The 20123-nt window shown below is 47.2% G+C and overlaps 1 protein-coding gene across 1 annotated transcript; it reads left to right on the top strand.

Annotated features, from left to right (window-relative positions):
* Positions 1-16628: 16628 nt before the first annotated feature.
* LOC130266619 (uncharacterized) lies at positions 16629-19265 on the top strand. The gene is made up of 3 exons (XM_056515891.1): positions 16629-16720; positions 17169-17239; positions 18028-19265. The coding sequence occupies exon 3, from the start codon at positions 18155-18157 to the stop codon at positions 19088-19090; it is 936 nt and encodes a 311-aa protein (XP_056371866.1). The 5' UTR covers positions 16629-16720; positions 17169-17239; positions 18028-18154; the 3' UTR covers positions 19091-19265.
* Positions 19266-20123: the final 858 nt, after the last annotated feature.

Genomic DNA, 20123 nt, shown 5'->3' with positions numbered 1-20123 from the left:
CCACTGGGACATCTCCAGCCTTGGACGAAGCAAGTGTCCATTAAGACACAGCACAGCCTTGTGAATCACAGGAAAGCACAGTGACACAATGGCATCACAGAGAGCCTGAATTGTTAAAACCGATATGTTCACGGACAAAACTCTCTAACTAGTTAAAGTTAGAAAGTGGTCTGTTTATTAAGATGCCAGCAGGCTGCACGGGAGTTGTCCCCTTGAGACATGGCAGCCTCACACAAGGTTCCTTGCCTTCTATTTATTTCTCAAAATCTTACATTCTATGCATATACAGAACCCCAGCACCTCTCATCCCCACTCCGTACTAAAGTGAGGCTGTTAGTCCTTCACATGTGCACAACTCTACTCTTGAATTGGGTAGGTGGTCTCAAATTGGGTCAGTAGTCTTGAAAGATGAAGTAAGAAAAGTCTTCATCAGGTCTCCTTGAACTTTTGGCACAATCTAAGGTCCTCTGCTTGGTGATAGATTGGTATGAAGTTCAGGCGTTAGCCATGGTTCTACTGGTTTCAACCTGTTCTTACAGTGGTTCACTTACTCCATCTCTTTCTATAAACGAAACTGAAGCAAGCTCATAATTGGAAACAATACCTTTGTTATCTTTAGTTTAAGCATTTAATAATCATTAACCTATCACTTGTTTATCTAACTTACACACTGATTAATATGAATTGCTTCTAACCCTGAGCTAAAATTTTAACTCTTTAAAATCATGATTCAAACCAAGTGTTACTTGTAAACACAGTGGGTACTCATGAAAGCCAGGAGACCATTATGACATAGTAGAATCTCATGGAATCAAGTCTAAATTGATACAAAGAGGGACCTCATGGAACCCAGGTGTAAATTGATACAAAGAAGGACCTCATGGAACCCAGGAGACCGTTGTAACACTGTAGAATCTTATGGATTCAAGTGTCCACAGTTTCACAGCACAGCCTCATAGAGCACTGGAAGCCATTGTGTCACTACGGAGAAATGTAGAACAAAGACTGCATAGTGACACTGCAGGGCCTCATGAAATCTGAGAGACCATTGTGATGGAATGGATTCAAGTATCCACTGTTTCACACTGCGACCTCATGGAACCAAGGAGACCATTGTGGTTCAATGGAATCTCAAGGAAACAAGAGCTAATTGTCAATTATTACCAATAAGTAAAAGACACAGAATCAGCAACTTTGGAAAAGACCTTGGAGATCATCAAGTCGAACCTGTGCCCTGACACCACCTTGTCTCCCTGAGCCTCTTCATCTCCACCATAAACAGCCCCAGCTCCTTCAGCTGCTCCTCACAGGACTTGTGTTCCATACCCCTCACCAGCTTTGTTGCCCTACTCTGGACATGCTCCAGCCCCACCATATCCTTCCTAAATTTGGGGGCCCAGAACTGGACACAGCACTCGAGCTGCTGCCTCACCAGTGCCGAGCACAGGGGAAGAATCACTGCCCTTGTCCTGCTGGCCACACCATTCCTGATCCAGGCCAGGAGCCACTGACCTTCCTGGCCACCTGGGCACACTGCTGGCTCATGTCCAGCCTGCTGTCCGTCAGTGCCCCCAGATCCCTTTCTGCCTGGCTGCTGTCCATTCCCTCTGTCCCCAGCCTGTAATGCTGCAGGGATGGTTGTGGCCAAAGTGCAGGAGGCAAGACTTGGTCTTGTTAAACCTCAACTTGTTGGATTTGGGTCCTGGATCCAGCCTGTCCAGATCAGTCTGCAGAGCCCTCCTACCCTCCAGCACATCTACACTCCCAGCCAGCTTGGTGCCACCAAGATTCCATGAGGCTGTAGAGTGTCACAATGATGTCCATGATTCCATGAGGCCTCCCAGTGTCACAATGTCCCTTTGGTTCCATCGGAGCCCTGCAGTGTCACAAAGTCCCCTAGTTCCTTGGGCCCTGCAGTGTCACAATGGTGCCCTGGTACCCTAAGGTCCTGCAGGCCCTGCAGTGTCACAATGGATCCTTGGTTCCATGAGGTCTCGCAGTGCAGCAATGCTCTCCTTCATTCCACAGTGTCACAATGGCCTCTTTTCCCAAGGGGCACCCTGATGTCAAACATGTTTCCTTCATTCCATGAGTCCCTGAGAAGCAGCACTGGTCCCTTGGTTCCACAGGTCCCTGCAGTGTCACAATGGCCCCGTCATCACACGAGGTCCTGCTCTGTCACAATGCTCTGCATGGTCCCACAAGGCCCTGCAGTGTCACTGTGGCCTCTTGGCTCCATGAGGCCTCCGAGTGCCACCATGAATTCCTTGGTGCTGCAGTGTCACATGGAGCCCTGGTTCCACAAGATCCTGCAGTGTCACGAGGGACCCTTGGTTCCATGGGGCACCACAGTGTCACAGTTGTTCCCTTAGTTCCAAGAGTCCTTGCAGTGGAACAATGGCCCCTTGATTCCTTTCGGCCCCAGGCTCTCACAAGGCTCTCCTTGTTTCTGCAGTGTCACAATGGCCCCTTGGTTCCACAAGGCCCTGCAGTGTCACAGTGGCCTCTGTGCTTCCACCAGGACCCAGACTGTCACAATGGACTCCTGGCTTCCATGTAGCCCCACAGTGTCACAGTGGCCCCCTTGGCTCTGTGGTGCCATGTCATACACAGTGTCACTCTGGTCCTCTCAGTTCCACGAGGTCCCACAGTGTCACAATGGCCCCTTGCTTCCCCAGGGCCCTGCAGTGTCGCAATCATCACAGAATCACCTAGGCTGGAAAAGACCTTTGAGAGCATCAAGTCCAACCTGTGACCTAAAATCACCTTGTCACCCAGACCATGGCACTCAGTGCACATCCAGTCTTTCCTGAAACACTTCCAGGGACGGTGACTCACCCACCTCTCTGGGCAGCCCATTCCAATGCCCAATCACACTTATGTCAAGATTATTTCCTAATGTCCAGCCTAAACATCCCCTGGTGCAGCTTCTGATTATTTCTATTTGTCCTGTCACTGTTCTCTGGGAAATGAGCCCAACCCCAGCCCGGCTGCACCTTCCTGTCAGGGAGCTGTAGAGAGTGATGAGGTCTCAGCTGAGCTTCCTCTTGTCCAGGATAAACGACCCCAGCTCCCTCAGCTTCTCCTCATGGAACTTGTGTTCCAGACCCCTCAGCAACCTTGTTGCCCTTCTCTGGACATGCTCCAGTCTCTCCATGCCCTTCCTAAATTGGGGGCCCAGAACTGGACACAGCACTCGAGGTGCTTCCCAACCAGTGCTGAGCACAAGGGAAAAACCACTGAGCTGGTCCTGCTGGCCAGAACTTTCCTGATCCATTGGAGTCCCAGGGGTTGGATGAGAGAAATGGTGGGGAGGTCGTGGGGACAAAGTGTGATTTGATTGCGAGCCATGAAGAGTCTTGGCTTTCATGTCTATTCAGACTGCATTAGAAGGTCCTGGGGGTCAACATCTACTGGACATTGCTGATATAAACCTATAAACAGGAAAATAAAACAAAACAAAATAGATTTCTCTCTGCATTATTTTCAAGATAGTATATTAGCTTGGAATACTCTTTTGAAGTCTTTTTAAGTAACAACAGAAGAATTGAAAGCTTAAATTATTCCCAGGGGCTTTTCTTATTTGGGTGTTATGAACAAATATTTGTGAGTCTTTCTCATTTAATTCCCATCCTGAAGAGCTCAAGGAAGAAGATGCCCCCAGAGTAGGAAAATTCATCAGCAACCTCCAAGTGGCTGAGGATCCATCCTCATGAGAGCAGGAATGAACAGAAATGGGCACAGCTTTGTGGCTGCCTGTCAGGGTCCACACCACATGTGGAATCCTGATAGGTTCTTTTAGGGATCTCAAAGCACAAAAGACACAGCAGGGGACAAAACAAGTTTACTTTTGCAAAAGATGCACTTTTATTTAGTGCCAACAGAATGCGATAGAGGGACAGAGAGAGAGAGAGACAGAGACAGAGAGAGAGAAAAAGGGGGTTGGGATTATAGCTACCAAGACGGGCAGACGATCTTCGTGGAAGCAGCCGAGGTCCGTTGCCGTCCGGGGAGATCTCAGGGGTCTTCAGTTTGAGGGTGTGTTTTATAGTCTTTTCCAAGGCGTCGGGCGACTGGCCAAAAAGCGGGGAAGATTTATGGACTATTGTATGTGGAGATGGCTGCTCAAAGCAGCAGGTGGAAACAGGACTCTGTGCAAGGGGCCTGTGTAGGAGCAGTGCATCATGGCAAGCTCCAGGCCCACAGCCTGCGTAGGAGCAGTGCATCATGGAAAGCTCCAGGCACACCATCAGTCCTTGTGATCAGTCCTGCAGCAAGTAGCCTGCGTAGGAGCAACACACCGTGACCAGTCCATTGTTCTCACACCTGAGGGAGCAGATCGCCCTTGGCTGGGATGGGCACCAACTGAGAACAGTAACTTGGCATTCTTCTCTTCCCTGGCCAGCGCCTTTAAACTGCAGTTCTTTAGGCCTCAGGCGAGGGTCATTGGGCAGAACAAACGAGAGGCTCAAAGATGGACTCTTACACTGCCCCAGGTCTGGGATGGGCCCTGTGCCTGGAGCAGGAGCAGCTCTGCAGGGCCCCAAGGCCGGGGCTGTTGAGCTGGCCTGGGCAGATGGGATGGCAGCAGGGGCTGCAGAGCTCTCAGGAGCTCAGGGAGAGGGGAGCAGGGCACACAGGGAGCCTCCTTTGGCCTTGGCCAAGCACCTTCCCAATGACCACCCTAAATGGCCATACCCACTGACCACCCCGACTGCCCGATCCTTCTGACCACTACCCATAGACCACCCAACTGAACAAACTGGCTGACCACCCAACTGACCATACCCTGACTGACCACATGCCATTGAGCACATCCACTGGTCATACCAAATAACCACACTCCCACAGACCACATCCACTGACCTTATCCACTGACCACCCACATGACCATGCCCACTGACTGCACCCACCTACCACACCAACTGACCACTCCACTGATCACATCCACTGAGCACACCAACTGACCACACCCCAGTGACACACCAACTATCCACATCCACTGACTGCCACCCAATGACCACACCACTGACCATCCCCAACAATCACCCCCAATGACCACACCCACTGATGGCACCCACTGACCAAACCCACTGCCCAGACGTCAATGCCCACACCCCATTGCCCGCTCCCACTGATAGTACCCACTGACCAAACATAGTGAACACCCCCACTGACCAAATCACATGGACCTGCCCAATGACCACACCCACTGACAACACCTTTGGTCCACACACCACTGCCTACACCCCACTGACCACACTCACTCACCACACCCACTGACCACTCTGCCACTGACTGCAGCCAATGACCCCACCCATTGACCACCACCCATCACCACACCAATTGACCACCCAACTGACCACACCTACTTAATATCCCCCCACCAAACTCCTAACTGACCACATCCACTGACCACAGCTACTGACCACAACCGAATGCCTAAAACCTCTGCCCAGACACCAATGTCCACAACCCACTTACCACAGCCACTGAAACACAACTGACTTCACTGTCACTGACCACAACCACTGACCACAAAACTGACCACTCAAACTGACCACATACCACTGACCACCTCTTTGGAACACAACCACTGCCCGCACCTCTACTGCCCACACCCACACACCACTCTAACTGACCATATCACAATGACCACCCACAGCCCATACCCACTGACCACCCAAACTGGCAAAACACACTGACCACTCTCCACTGCTCACACCCACTGACCACACCTTACTGACCATCCTCCAGCAACCTTCAAACTGACTGCACCTACTGTCCACACCCCACTGACCACAGCCAGTGACCACACCTCAATGCCAACATCCTACTGACCACTCCTCACTGACCACACCCACTGACTGCACCCCACTCATCCCCCAAATGACCAAACCTCCACTGAGCACACCCACTGAACACATCCACTGACCACACTAAATGACCACACCGAATGACCACCCAACTGAGCACCCTCCATTGACCACAACCACTGACCACACCTTCTGCACACACCCATTTCCCATAACCACTGGCCACATCCACTGCCCACATCCCCCTGCCCACACAACTCACCACATTCCCTTCCCAAGGGCCAGGGGACAAGGTCCAGCAGCTGTGCTGGTTCTGCAGTGCCACAACAGCCCCTGGTTCCATGAGTTTCTGTACTGTCAGCAGCAGTTCCTTGGTTCCAACGATGGCCTGCTGGGTCACAGTGGATGTTTGGTTTCATGAAGCTCTGCAGTGTCACCATGGCCTACCTCGTTCCATGAGCTTCCCTGGTGCCAAAATGGACTCCTTGGATGGGCAGGGTAACAATGGACCATTGGCTCCATGCAGCCCCACTGGGTCACCATGGACTCCTCGGTTCCATGAGGTTCTGGTGGTATTGCCATGGTCTCCTTGGATCCACAGTGTCACAATGAACCACTGGATCCACGTGGCCCTGCTGTGTCACAATGGGCCCTTGGTTCCATGGGACCTCAGTGTCACAATTGACTCCTTGCTTCCATGGAGGCCCTCAGAGTCAAAATGGCCCCTTCATTCCATGAGGAATACAAAATCTTTGTAGAAACCTTGAGAATATCCAGGTTAACATACCTAGGAACATCTGTCTACATTCCAAAGAGGAGTTAAAGCTGTGAATGGCACCAGCAATTTCCATCTGCAACAGAGACCCAGGGAAAGGGCAGGGACAGAGAATTCAGCTGAAAGATTCAGAGAATTCTGCTTACAGAGATCAGTTCTGGTCACACTGTCCCTTAAAGAAAGGTGACATCATTCCCGGCACCCTGTACTAAGCATGTGGTTACTCAGTGGGGTTTTTGTTTTTCAGAAAACCTGCTCAGACTTTTTCATTTTTCCTTACAAAGTGGAAAACTTCTCCTGTGCCTGTGTGCCCTGAGGAGAGCAGGTGGGACATGGTGCAATTGCCTGGGACACCCAGCTGCAGAGCTCAGGGGACAAGGTTCTGGTGCAGGGCACAGGGATGTCAGTCCCAGGTGGGAGATGTCAGACATGGTGAGGATGGTGGTGAGAAGCAGGTTGTCCAAACAGGGTCAGCCAGAAAGGGGCTCATTCTTCTGCGTGCCCAAACATCCTAAGGAGACATTCATCTTCAAGATCACTTGGGGAATGTTTCTATGACCTCTTCAATGAACTGAAAAGTAAATAAAAATACTTAATTAAAGAAAATTGTCATGAAAAGCATTTTGAAATCTTCCTCCTTTACAGAACTCCAGACTGTATTCCATTCATCTGCACAAGCCCTGGACACATGAAGACAATTGAAAGAAGACAAAGAACTCCTGAGGGCTTTCTGTATTTTAATGATCCCCAGGGTGGATCTGGGGATGAGTCCAGGAGCCCCAGGCACTGAGAGAAGGTTGAAGAAGCTGCCCAAGGAGTCAGAAGCAAAACTCCAAGTCCCTTGGAGCATCAGTGGCCCCACTGAGGGCAGGGACCGCCAAAGGCTCCCCAGGCGCTGGTGAGAGCAGATCCTTGAGGGCAGGATTGCAGGAGCCAAAGGCTGTGAGCAGGAACTGCAATGCTGAGCAAGGCCTGGGCTGGCTGGAGGCAGCAGAAAGGCCAAGGCCTGAGCCCAGGCCTGGCCCAGCAGGGCCTGTCCCTCACGGGTGGCTCGGGGCTGTTCCTGGGGCACTGGGATGGGAGGGGCAGCAAGGACAAATGGCACCAACCTGTGTGACACTGCAGATGCTCATGGAACCAAGAGCCAGTGTGACACAGCAGGGCCTCATGGAAACAAGAGGCCATTGTGAGCCTGAGGGGCTGTAACACCCCAGAACACTGAAATACTGGGGGTGACCAAAGGTTCCTTTACTCGAGCTTGGTGCACAGGAGAAACACCAGACAGATATTCTCAAGAGGTGAAAATTACAAAAATTTTACTTGCAAAGAATAGAAAGTCAAGGAATTTTGGAAAAGTATTTAATATAGCATCCAAGTTATCATAAAAATATTCTTATAGCAGTAACTTCATAAACTTTGCCCATTTAACCTCCAAACTTTTAAATACTTTAGTAGTTGAGGTACCCAAAACTGTTTCATATAAAAGGCATTAGAAAGTGAAGAAAGAAAGACAGAATGAGAGAAGCTCTGCAGAAAGACGCATATTGTTACCATGTCCCACCTGCTCTCCTCAGGGCTCTGCCTGCACACAGGCCCAGCAGAAGTTTTCCTGTTGGTGAGGAAAGAATGGAAACGCCTGAGCAGGTTTCCTGAACAACACTCAGGAACCACATTCTCAGTACAGGCTGGCTGGAGTGCTGTGAGTGCTGTCACCTTTCTACAAGGGACAGTATGACCAGAACTGATCTCTGTAAGCAGAATTCTCTGAGTCTTCCAGCTGAATTCTGTCCCTGTCCTTTCCCTGGATCTCTGTTGCAGATGGAAGCTGCTGGTGCCATTCTCACCTTTATCCCCTCTTTTGAATGCAGACAGATGTTCCCAGGTGTTTTAAGTAGTTGCTGCTCAATGTTCATGCAAAGCTTTTGTAATCTCATGGAGCCAAGGACACCCTTGTGACATAGCAGGGGCTCATGGATCCAAGAAGACAATTGTGACAGTTCAGAGCCTCAGAGAAATAAGTCTCCATTGTGACACTGAGGGGAATTATGGAATCAAGGAGACCATTGTGACACAGCCAGGCCACATGGAACCAATGGTCCATTGTGACAATGCAGATCCAAGGAGACCATGGTGACACTATGGAACCCCATGGATCCAAGGGGCCATTGTGACACTCAAGAACTTCATGGAACCCAGGGTCCAGTGTGACATAGTGGCACCATTGGAACAAGAGAACCATTGCTGACAGCACAGAAACTCATGGAACTAAGGGACCATGGGGAAACAGCAGGGCCACATGGAACCAAGGAAACCTGTGACATGTAGGAACCCTATGGAACCGAGGGTCCATTATGGCACTGCAGAAACAAGGAGACCATTGTGACACTATGGAAGCTCATGGAACCAAGCAGCCATTGTGACACTACAAGACCTTATTGAACCAGGGAGACCATTGTGACACTCCAGAACCTCATGGCACTAAGGGTTTATTCTGACACAGCAGGGTCCCATGGAACCAATTGTCCATCGTGACAGTGCAGATGCCAGGAGACCATGGTGACATTCTGGAAGCTCATGGAGCCAAGGGTCGATTGTTACAGTCCAGAACCAAGTAAATCATTGTGACAGGACAGAACCTCACGGTACCAAGATTCCATTTTTAAGCAGCAGGTTTCATGGAACCAAGGAGCTGCTGTAACACAGCAGGGCTGCATGGAACCAATGGTCCATAGTGATACTGCAGATCCAGGGAGACTATGGCCACACCACGGAACCTCATGGAACCAAGGGTCCAGTGTGACACAGCAGAACCTCTTGGAATCAAGGCAATCATGGTACACCATGGAACCTCATGGAATCACAGATCCAATGGAACACTGAGGAGCCTCACTGGAACAAAGGACATCATTGATGAGACAGAAGCTTATGGAAACTCTGGGGCATTGTGACACTGCAGAGCCTCATGGAACCAAGGGCACCACTGTGACACTGAGGAACCATGGAACCAAGCAGCCATTTTCACACTGCAGAACCAAGGAGACCATTGTTGACAGTACAAAACCTCATGGAACTGAGGGGCCATTGTTATACTGCGAGGCCTCATGGAACCAAGGGGCCATTGGGACACTGGGGCTCCATGGAACCATATATTCATTGTGACCCAGTGAGGCTGCCTGTAACCAATTGTCCATTGAGATACGGCAGATCCAAGAGACACTATGGCAGTTCATCAGCCAAGGGAAGTTGTGACACACCAAGGCTTCGAGGAGCCAAGGAGAGCATTGTGGCAGTGCAGAACCAAGGAACCATTTTGACCATATGGAACCCAATAGAACCAAGGGGCTATTGTGGAACTGTAAAAGGGACATAATGGAGTCAAGGACAGCACTGATACTGAAATGTGCTGGATAGAAACTTCTGAAAACAGTTTTGAGTATTCTTTATTACAGCATAGTGGTCACTCTGGTAATCCCTCATCCATTTGTGTGTACTGGGCATCAGGTAAACAGTGATTTATCACACATGCTAATTATGTCCTCATTAGCTATCCCCACTTCCTTTGACTTTATTTGACATAGTGGTACCCATTATCACAAATCCTTATGTGGTTCATTGGGGTCTGTCTTCAACATGTGGTAAAGGTGGCTGTTCCTCGATCCCTGCTTTTGAATGATGGCAATTTCCTTGTTTTCCATAATTTCTGCATTATCAGCAGTCTTTCAGGGCTGAGCTGGCATCCTGCTTGCATTTTGAATGACTTCTGCTTGCCTGAGTGACATCTTTGATCTGTTTCTCCAAGGCTGTGCTCTTCTGTTTTACTGTCCTTGATTAAAGCAAATGTTCTCTTCTCCTGTCCTTGTCACAGTGCTCACCCTGCACGAGGCATGTCAGCAACCCCCTCCAACCCATGGGCTTGGGGTGGGCAAGTGTTCCTGAGGGAACAGGGATGGGACAGCTGGGCTGGACCAATCTGAGGGATGTTCCATTTTGTGTCACATCATAGTCAGTAATAATCTGAGAGACGTGGGGGGAGCAAAGGGAATAAGGGATTTAATTTTTTTATGGCATTTTTCTTTCAGACCACCTATACTTCTGTCCTTCTCTAGTCTAACATTTTCAACTAATACGAGATTTCCTGTGGATTTCTTTGCTTCTGTTTGTGGTATTTTCTTATGTTAGTTTATTTGTTTGTGGGGGTTTTTTATTGTGGGTAGGTTTTGCTTTGTTTTTTATTTTTGGTCAGGTTTGGTTTTTTTCCGTATATACTCTCTTCTGATACATAAGTTTTTTCTCCCTTTTCATGTTGCTTGGTTTGTACCTGATGGCAAGGCAAATCTACCCAACTCAGTCATCTTGCCCAATTATGTTTTGCAGTCATCATCAACTAGAAGAGTTTGGTCACAGACTGCCTGCAACCTGGGAGCATCCACAAAGGAATTGAAAGTGAATTTCATTCCATTATAGAGATAATAGAAATGTTCCACACTGGTGGTCAAGGGTTGGTCACTGAGGGATGTCACCAGGGAGTGGCTGCCAAGGGGACTCTGTGCCATGGATGATATTTGACCCTCATTGATCAGCCAAATTCCCACCCACCCCATGTTCCACCCCTGCAGCCCAGCTCTGTCCAGTCTGGCTCTGAGGAGAGCACAGCAGACCATGTCCCAGGCCTGGCTAAAGTCAGGGCACACAACATCCCCTTCTTTTCCCTCCCACGGGGGTTCTGCCATCCCTGCCTTGTGCCACCACTGCCTGGAATGGCTGCAGGAGGATTTGCCACATGCCCTTCCCTGCTGAGCCTGACCAGTCTGTGACTCTCCCAGTGCCCCTCCCTGCCCTGTTTGCAGACTGGTTCCAGATCTGCCTTTCCCAAGTGCCCAAGACCCTCTGGCGTTTCCAACGGCTTTGAGAGAGGTCTCACAGTGACACTGCCCAGCCTTCTCAACATCCCTGACACCAAAGGCCTTTTCCACATCCCTCAGTCCCAGGTCAGTGCCTAGAACACAGCACAGCCCTGTCCAGGTGCTCAGGGTGGTTCAGAAGGGAGGCAGCTCTGATTTCTCCCCACAAACCCCCACCCCAATGGTCTCTCAGTGCAGTCCATGCCTGTCCTGAGCATTTTTTCCTGGAGCCTCCTTGCCCAGGCTGTTTCTCTCTATGGAATCCTACCCACAGCCCAGCAATGAATTCAGGTGGTTTCCCAGAGTTTAGTGGCCTCAAGGCACCATTTGTGCCACCAGAACTGTGCCAGCCCTGAGTGCTGATGATGGTGTTTGTGCTCACTCGGGTTCATCTCCCCACCACACGATGCACTGCTGAAATCTCCTCAGTACACAGCAAACTCAGACTGCTCACTGGTCACTTGGTGTCCCTCCATGCAGGGACAAACAACCTCTGCAGGTGGGTGAGAGAACAGTGCTGGGTGTGGTGGTTGCAGGGGCTGGTGTGGGACAATTGCCCTGGGGCACCTTCCCAGGCTGTGGCCAGAACAAAGACACAGCCCAGGCCCTGCTCTGCTGCTCCCTCAGGTCCATGCCAGGAGCTCTGGCTGTGCCAGGACACTGCTGTGTGCCTCCTGCACACTGCCCCTCTGATACCGAAATAATGAAAAAAGGACTAATGTAGATATAGTAGTAGTCATGCTAAGGCTTAGAAAACTGCAGTTCTCGGACAGGTCCTGGGAACCAGCCCTGGGAATGAGCTGGGGACTGTGAAAGCAATAATTAAAGATAATTAAAGAATTTAGTAGAGCATATAGGACATTTAGAAACTTTCAAGATAAGGCTAAAGTATAATAATAAATAAAGGGTTCTGGTGATTGGAAAACATGCAAGGGGGATTAAAGGGGGGTAGCCTATAGTTTTGAATAGACAAGCATGCAGAATTTATAACTTTTAGGAATGATATCTACAAGATTTATGTATCTGTATTGTCTTGAAGAATGTGTACCTCTGCACGTAGACTACTTTGTAAAAAAGGTATAAAAACCTGACAAAAAAGGGAACTGTGGGATCCTGACTTTGGACGCTAGTCCGCAGGTTCCCCGGGCCCTGAATAAAGCACCGCATAAACTAACTCTGTTAGTTTGTGTTCTTTTTGGGGCATCGGGCAACAGTTTTCTGGCGACCCAGATGGGACTCCGGAGGCGGCAGGGGCGGTTCGTGGGCTGATCCACTCCACGCCGGTACCAGGTGATTTCTGGGGAGGACATCAACCCATGCCCGACCCCGCGCCTGACGGACGACCAGGAGGTAAGCCCGAAGGTGCTTTATTCCTTTTATCGAGGGAAAGGGGGGCCTGCCGATTAAGTCGGAACGGCGTTTCCGCACGGGGGTCACAGACGTCTTTAAGGTTGTGGAAAAGCCTAGGCGCTGACCGTCAGACGCGGCAGTGACTGCACAGGTTCAGCACTTGCCACTTGCAGAGACGAGAAAGGCAAGATTTGTGGAAAGGGTGTGAGTGTTGTGTGTGGTGTGTGTTGAAGAAAAAAAAAAAAAAAAAAAAAAAGGAAAAAAAGGTGTAATGATGCCTTTAAAAACATTTAAAACTCTAGCAAGTTCCGGGATGGAAATCCCAGACGATTCACCTTTGGGCTGTATATTACAACATTGGAATGTGGGGAATTTTGGTCAAGAATTAAGTGAAAAGAAGTTGATTGATTTTTGTAATCATGTATGGCCTTTATATGAACCCGATGGTATGCAATGGCCTAGGAACGGTACACTGAATCCTGACATTATTACACCTTTGATGCATTTCCTCAAAAGTAATGAAAAATGGGATGAAATACCGTATCTAGACCTCTTTTATTATTTGAAAGATAAACCGGAGGGCAAAAGGAGTGTGGGATTATGGTTTTGAAAACATTAAAACTGAATTGTGAAGGATGTAAGGGGTGGCAGAAAGAGAAGGAATGCTCGGTTAAGTTTTCAGAACCTGAAGAGGATGTTTCTTTGCTGATAGCCCCTAGTGCCCCTCCGATGGAAGAACGTGGAGAAAGTATGCTAGAGGTAGAAAGGGAGGATCAAGAAGCAAAAATAGAAACCACAGATATACCACGAACCCCCTTAAGCGAAAGAACTTGGAGAGGGCGGTGGGAGGTAGAAAGGAAGAAAAAGGAAGGAGGTGCTCATTTAATGGTGCCGCTGCGTGAAGCAGTCGGGCCGCAGGGGGAACGGGTCATAGTGAAAGTTCCCTTTTCTCCGAATGATTTGCTAATTTGGAAACAATCAGCGGGGCGTATCGGGAGGATCCTGAACGGACTGCTCGGGTAGTAAAAATGGTAATTAAGACTCAGAACCCAGATTGGAATGATTTACAAGTTTTGTTAGACACAATGATGGATTCTACTGAGAAGGAAATGGTGTTTAAAGCCATGACAGAGAAAGCACGGGAAATGATTAGGTTGCAGCTTGCGGATGGTACAGTAAATGACTTAGTGCCTAGGGAAGATCCGGAGTGGGATCCCAACTCGACGGGCGGGTCTCGGAGACTTAAAGCTTATCAGGATTTGTTAACAGAAGGAATACGGAATGGAATACCAAAAACTTTGAATTGGTCTAAGTTATATTCGGTCAGGCAGGAAAAGAATGAGTCTCCATCAACCTTTTTAGAGCGGCTTAAGGAGACAGCTCGCAGATACACTAATTTAGAAGTTGAGGGAGAATCGGGAAAATTACAGCTAGCATTAATTTTTATGGGGCAGTCCCAGGAAGATATTAGAAAGAAATTACAAAAATTGGAGGGAGAAGATACTCGGAATTTAGATAAACTATTGGAAGTTGCGTGGAAGGTATATAATAACAGGGAAAAAGAAACGGCCAGGAGACAACAGGCTAATATGTTAGCAATGTTACAGCAAGTGGCTGGAAATAATATGAGAGGAGGGAGCCGTGGACGTGGACGAGGAAGGGGAAGAGGAATAGCAAAGGGGGAAATGCCAATGGGGGGGAGGACTCATGGGTCAATTGAATATGGGAAGAGGAAGAATGCAGCTGGGGATAGATCAATGTGCTCTATGTAAAAATAGAGGACATTGGAAAAATGAGTGTCCTCTCAACCAAGGGATGGGTTTTGGGGGAGGAATTATAGCCAATGGGGATGGAAATCAGGGATTAATGAATACAGGTGCTCTCCCGGGAAATCCACAAGGTGTCGCCCAGGCCTTTATGATGGGGAATTACCAGAATCAGAGCTGACTAGACCAGGATTTAAAGGTAATAATGGAAGTAGATGGGGAACCGTTAGAATTTAGAGTAGATACGGGGGCATCATTCTCAGCTGTCAACACTAAGATAGGACCTTTGAGTGATTCTACTATTCAAGTAGTGGGAGTTACGGGACAAGTTGAGGAACGAACATTTTTGCGGCCATTAGATATAAAATTTGGGGGGAAGGGATTTGACCATCGATTTTTATATATGCCAAATAGCCCAGAATCACTATTTGGGAGGGATCTATTGTCAATGTTAGAAGCAAAGATAATATTTGAAAAGGGTAGAGTAAGATTGGAATTTCCCGAGGAGAATATTGCTAAGCTGTTTGTAGTGAAAGAAGTAGAAGCAGTAGAAATACCACAAGAAATAGAGCAAGCTGTAGTACCATGGGTATGGGAAACAGGAGTACCTGGAAAATCAAAAGCGGCACAACCAGTTGTAATAGAACTAAAAGAAGGAGCCTCCCCAGTAAGGGTAAAACAATATCCTTTGAAATTGGAAGCACAAATAGGAATAGCACCCATGATTGAACAATTTCTTAGCTTAGGAATTTTACAGGAATGTGAGTCAGAATTCAATACTCCGATATTCCCAGTTAGAAAGCCAAATGGTAAGTATAGATTAGTTCAAGATTTAAGAGCAATTAATAATATCACTAAAGATATACACCCAGTAGTAGCTAATCCGTATACATTGTTGACAGCTGTGTCGGAAAAATTTAAGTGGTTCACAGTGATTGATTTGAAAGATGCATTTTTCTGTATCCCCTTGGCACTTGAAAGTAGGAAATACTTTGCCTTTGAGTGGGAGAACCCAGACACGGGACGCAAGAAGCAGCTCACCTGGACGCGTCTACCACAAGGATTCAAAAACTCACCAACTATTTTTGGAAATCAATTGGCTCGAGAGTTAGAAGAATTGAAGATGACTCAGGTAAAAGAATCACATTTTTATATGTTCTCCTACAATATGTTGATGATATCTTTATAGCCTCCGCAGAAAAGGATGTTTGCCTTAGACTCACCATTGAATTACTTAATATGCTGGGACAAGCTGGATACCGAGTATCGAAAGAAAAAGCTCAGCTGGTAAGAACCCAAGTGATTTACCTAGGCTGCGAAATTTCACAAGGGGTGCGAAAGTTAGGAATCAATCGAGTACAAGCAATTTGCACCATACCCACACCACGAAATCCGCAAGAGTTAAGATCCTTTTTGGGCATGATAGGGTGGTGCCGCTTGTGGATTCCAGAATTTGGACTGAAAGCAAAACCCCTATATGAAGCAGCCAAAAGCCCTGTGTTTCAGTGGGGACAAATGCAAGAAAAGGCATTTCAGAGTTTGAAACAAGCTTTAAAGGAAGCCCCAGCACTAGGATTGCCAGATCTCACAAAACCTTTTCAACTATACGTAAATGAGAGACAGAGACTGGCAATAGGGGTTCTCACCCAAAAATTGGGCTCATGGAAGCGCCCGGTGGGGTACTTCTCAAAGCAGCTAGACTCTGTAAGTGCCGATGGCCAAGTTGTCTTAGGGCTGTGGCAGCAACAGTGCTTCTAATTCGAGAAGCCAGAAAATTGACTTTGGGAAAAAAGATGGAAGTATTTGTTCCCCATATGGTCATTGCAGTTTTGGAACAAAAAGGGGGGCATTGGCTCTCGTCGAGTCGCATGTTACAATATCAGCACTCCTCCGAGAACAGGATGACATTGAATTAAAAATAACCAATCATCTCAATCCAGCAGAATTTCTTAGGAGCAGCAACCAGGAAGAAGGAGGCGAATTGACACATGACTGCGTAGAAATCATTGAACAAGTGTATGCCAGCCGGAAAGACCTGAAAGATGAGCCTTTGGAAAATCCGGAATGGGAACTGTTTACAGATGGATCCAGCTTTGTGGAAAACGGAACCAGGTATGCGGGATACGCAGTAGTGACTTTGACACAAATAATAGAAGCTCGAGCTTTAACTCCGGGAACTTCAGCCCAGAAAGCCGAGATACAAGCTCTGGCAAGAGCCTTAGAATTGAGTCAGGGGAAAAGAGTAAACATTTGGACTGATTCAAAATATGCCTTTGGAGTAATACATGTACATGGAGCACTGTGGAAAGAAAGAGGACTGTTGAATTCTCAAGGATCAGAAATTAAGCACAAAGAACAAATATTAGCACTATTGGAAGCAGTGCATAAACCTCAGGCAGTAGCAGTGATGCATGTAAAAGGACATCAAAATGAAGAGGGAAAAGCGTTCCAAGGAAACCAGCTGGCTGACAGAGTTGCCAAACAGGTTGCTCGAGAGGTATGGACACAATTAGCTTTATTGCCAGTGCGAATTAACCCTGCCACTTCTTTTCTTGAGCAGAAACCATGGTATACACATGAAGATGAGAAGCTTGCTCAATTTGTTCAGGCCCAGAAGAACGAAAAAGGATGGTATGTCACTACTGAAGGTCAGGTTGTACTGCCAACAAAAGTAATGAAAACAATTTTAGAAATCGAACATAACAAGTGCCATTGGGGAGCAGACGCATTGGTACAATTTTTAAAACGTAAGGTGATTTCCAGTCAGATGTTAACAATGGCAAAACGGATTAACGCCATGTGTCCAGTCTGTATTAAAAATAACCCAATGACACGAAGGCAAATACAACTAGGAAAGTTATAAGTGGGGCCGCAACCAGGAGACTATTGGCAAATAGATTTCTCAGAGCTACCAAAACCACAAGGGTACCGTTATTTACTGGTGTATGTGTGTACCTTTTCAGGGTGGCCAGAAGCCTTCCCATGCAGGACTAACCAGGCAAAGGAAGTAATTAAAACTTTACTACGGGAAATCATCCCTAGATTTGGAATCCCATTAGGAATGTCCTCAGATAGAGGACCTCACTTTGTAGCTAGAGTAGTCCAAGAGGTTGCCAGAGTGTTAGGGATAGCTTGGAATCTCCATATGCCCTGGAGACCACAATCTAGTGGTCAAGTAGAACGGATGAATCAGACATTAAAAGGGCAGATCAAGAAAATTTGTCAGGAAGCAAAGATACAGTGGCCTCAGGCACTACCTCTAGCCTTGCTAAGAATCAGGATTAAACCCAGAGAAAGGATAGGAGTAAGTCCATACGAAATTTTGTATGGCAAACCATATCATGCTACAACTTACAAAGGGGACCCTCACTTAGTAGGAGATCAAGCATTGTTGAGTTACATTTTGTCTTTAAATAAAGTCCTTACAGCGCTGCGAGGAGCATTGCAGTGGAACCGGCCCCTGCCCTTGGAGAATCCTGTCCATGACATACAGCCAGGAGATCAAGTATATGTGAAGAACTGGAATACGGAACCCTTGAAAGAAGTATGGGACGGTCCTCACCAGGTGATCATGACTACCTACACGGCAGTGAAAGTCCAAGGGATCGAAAACTGGATTCACTACACTCGAATCAAGAAGGTCCCGTCAAGATGGGAAGTACAGCCTCTGTCGGCAACAAAGCTGGTGTTCAGGGCAAGGACTTAGTTCTTTTAACATTAGTCTGTATAATGCAGGTGGGAGAAGCATTTGTTAAAATTACAGTTCCGGAGCCAGATGTAATGGTGCCTGAAGGTGCGGGAGTAAATTTAACCTGTTTGTTTTCTGACAACCAGAGAGCTGGATTAAAAGAAGTACATGCAGCCTGGAGACAAATCACCACAGACGAGGTATTTACAGAAGGAATCGTGACACTTTGGGATATGGAACAGCAAAGAGGTAACACCACATTGACAATATCTCATATGCAAGCTGATCAGGTAGGACAATTCTCATGCATTGTGCGGATTAGAGAAAGTTTTGATTATGGGGACATAAATGTAGGTATTCTAAAAGAGAATGGGAGAACATGGCAGGTGACAGAAGCTGGAAAAACACAACAAGAATTGGGACAAGAAAATTTAATAGTGGGATTGGTTAGAGATTTTGGACAAGTACAGAATACTACGTCCATCACTGCATGTTTACCTTTACCTAAAGCGGCAGGAGATCCAATACCATGGGGCATCATTCCCGTTGGGGAAATGCCTCCAGTAACTATAAATGGGACAAAAAGATGTAATAAAGAAATACGGAATCATACTAAGATGATAGAGGAAACCTATACAGTTCGAGGGAAATGGTCAACACCGGGACAAAAGAGTGAGTGCCTAAAATTACTAAATCCAGTTTTTACAAGAATTGGACGGTTCAAGAATGTAGGATGGTGTACTTATGACATAAGACAAAAAAAGACAAAAACCAGTCACAGAATTTTCTTATGAGATAGTATGTCAAGAAGGGAAGGAAGAATGGGAACATTGGAAAACGATTTGGGGTCCTAGTTTGTTAGAACCTTACAGTTACATAGGACCAGTACATTGGTGTGTCGAATGGTCAGGCCAGAGAGAGCAAGAACATCTAGGAGTGTTAGGAACTGAAACAGTAAGACGGGATCGAGTGACCCCACACCTAGCTGGAATTGTAGCAAAATAATCACCTGTGATACCCCTGAATCCCAAATTGGTTTAGTGCCAGTACGGATACTATTAAAATGGGGCTGTGAATGTCAAAGGTATAATCATACAATAACAGGTGAAATAAAAGGGGCATGGAAAGATTGTCAGGCGACTACCATCAGGAGTCCAGGGCATTCAGTGTGGGTAATGGGGCACGGACAGTGGACTACTCATATGCCTATTAACGGCCCGGTCACACAGATTACTTTAGGAGTCCCTACACTTTGTCCTTTTTGGAAACAGTCTAAATTAACGACAGAGATGCAGTCACGAACAAAGAGAGAAACAAATGAAGTGGCAGAAGAACTAGGACTGGGAGATGAAGATGAATGGCATGAACCCTCATCAGGAGTTAAATTTGGATGGGTATTGGAATCCTTGTTTGCACCAATCTCTACATATAGAAACCGGGAGATGCTGTACAAATTATTAGGACAAACTGAGAGGCTAGCCTCAGTTACAAAGAAAGGATTTAGGGATCTAAACTTACAGTTGCAGGCAACGACAAGAATGACAATCCAAAATAGAATGGCATTAGATTTGCTTTTATTAAAAGAAAATGGAGTCTGTGGGTACCTCCAAGGAAAGGTTGACCATTGCTGCGTACATATCCCAAATGTCACAGAAGAAGTAGAAAAAGACATAAGTCAATTAGAACAAATTGAAACAAAAGTGCATGAAGTCCAGGAGGAAGCTGAACATAACTGGGTAGGAGCACTGTTTAGCTCCCTAGGAATCCAAGTCTCTGGTTGGATATCATCAATTGTACAATATGTAATAATGATTGTATTGATTATTG

This window comes from Oenanthe melanoleuca, unplaced genomic scaffold (genome assembly GCF_029582105.1).
Source record: "Oenanthe melanoleuca isolate GR-GAL-2019-014 unplaced genomic scaffold, OMel1.0 S105, whole genome shotgun sequence".
NCBI classification, from domain to species: Eukaryota; Metazoa; Chordata; class Aves; order Passeriformes; family Muscicapidae; genus Oenanthe; species Oenanthe melanoleuca.
Note: the sequence above shows the minus strand (reverse complement) of the source record. Positions and strands in the feature narration are given on the sequence as shown.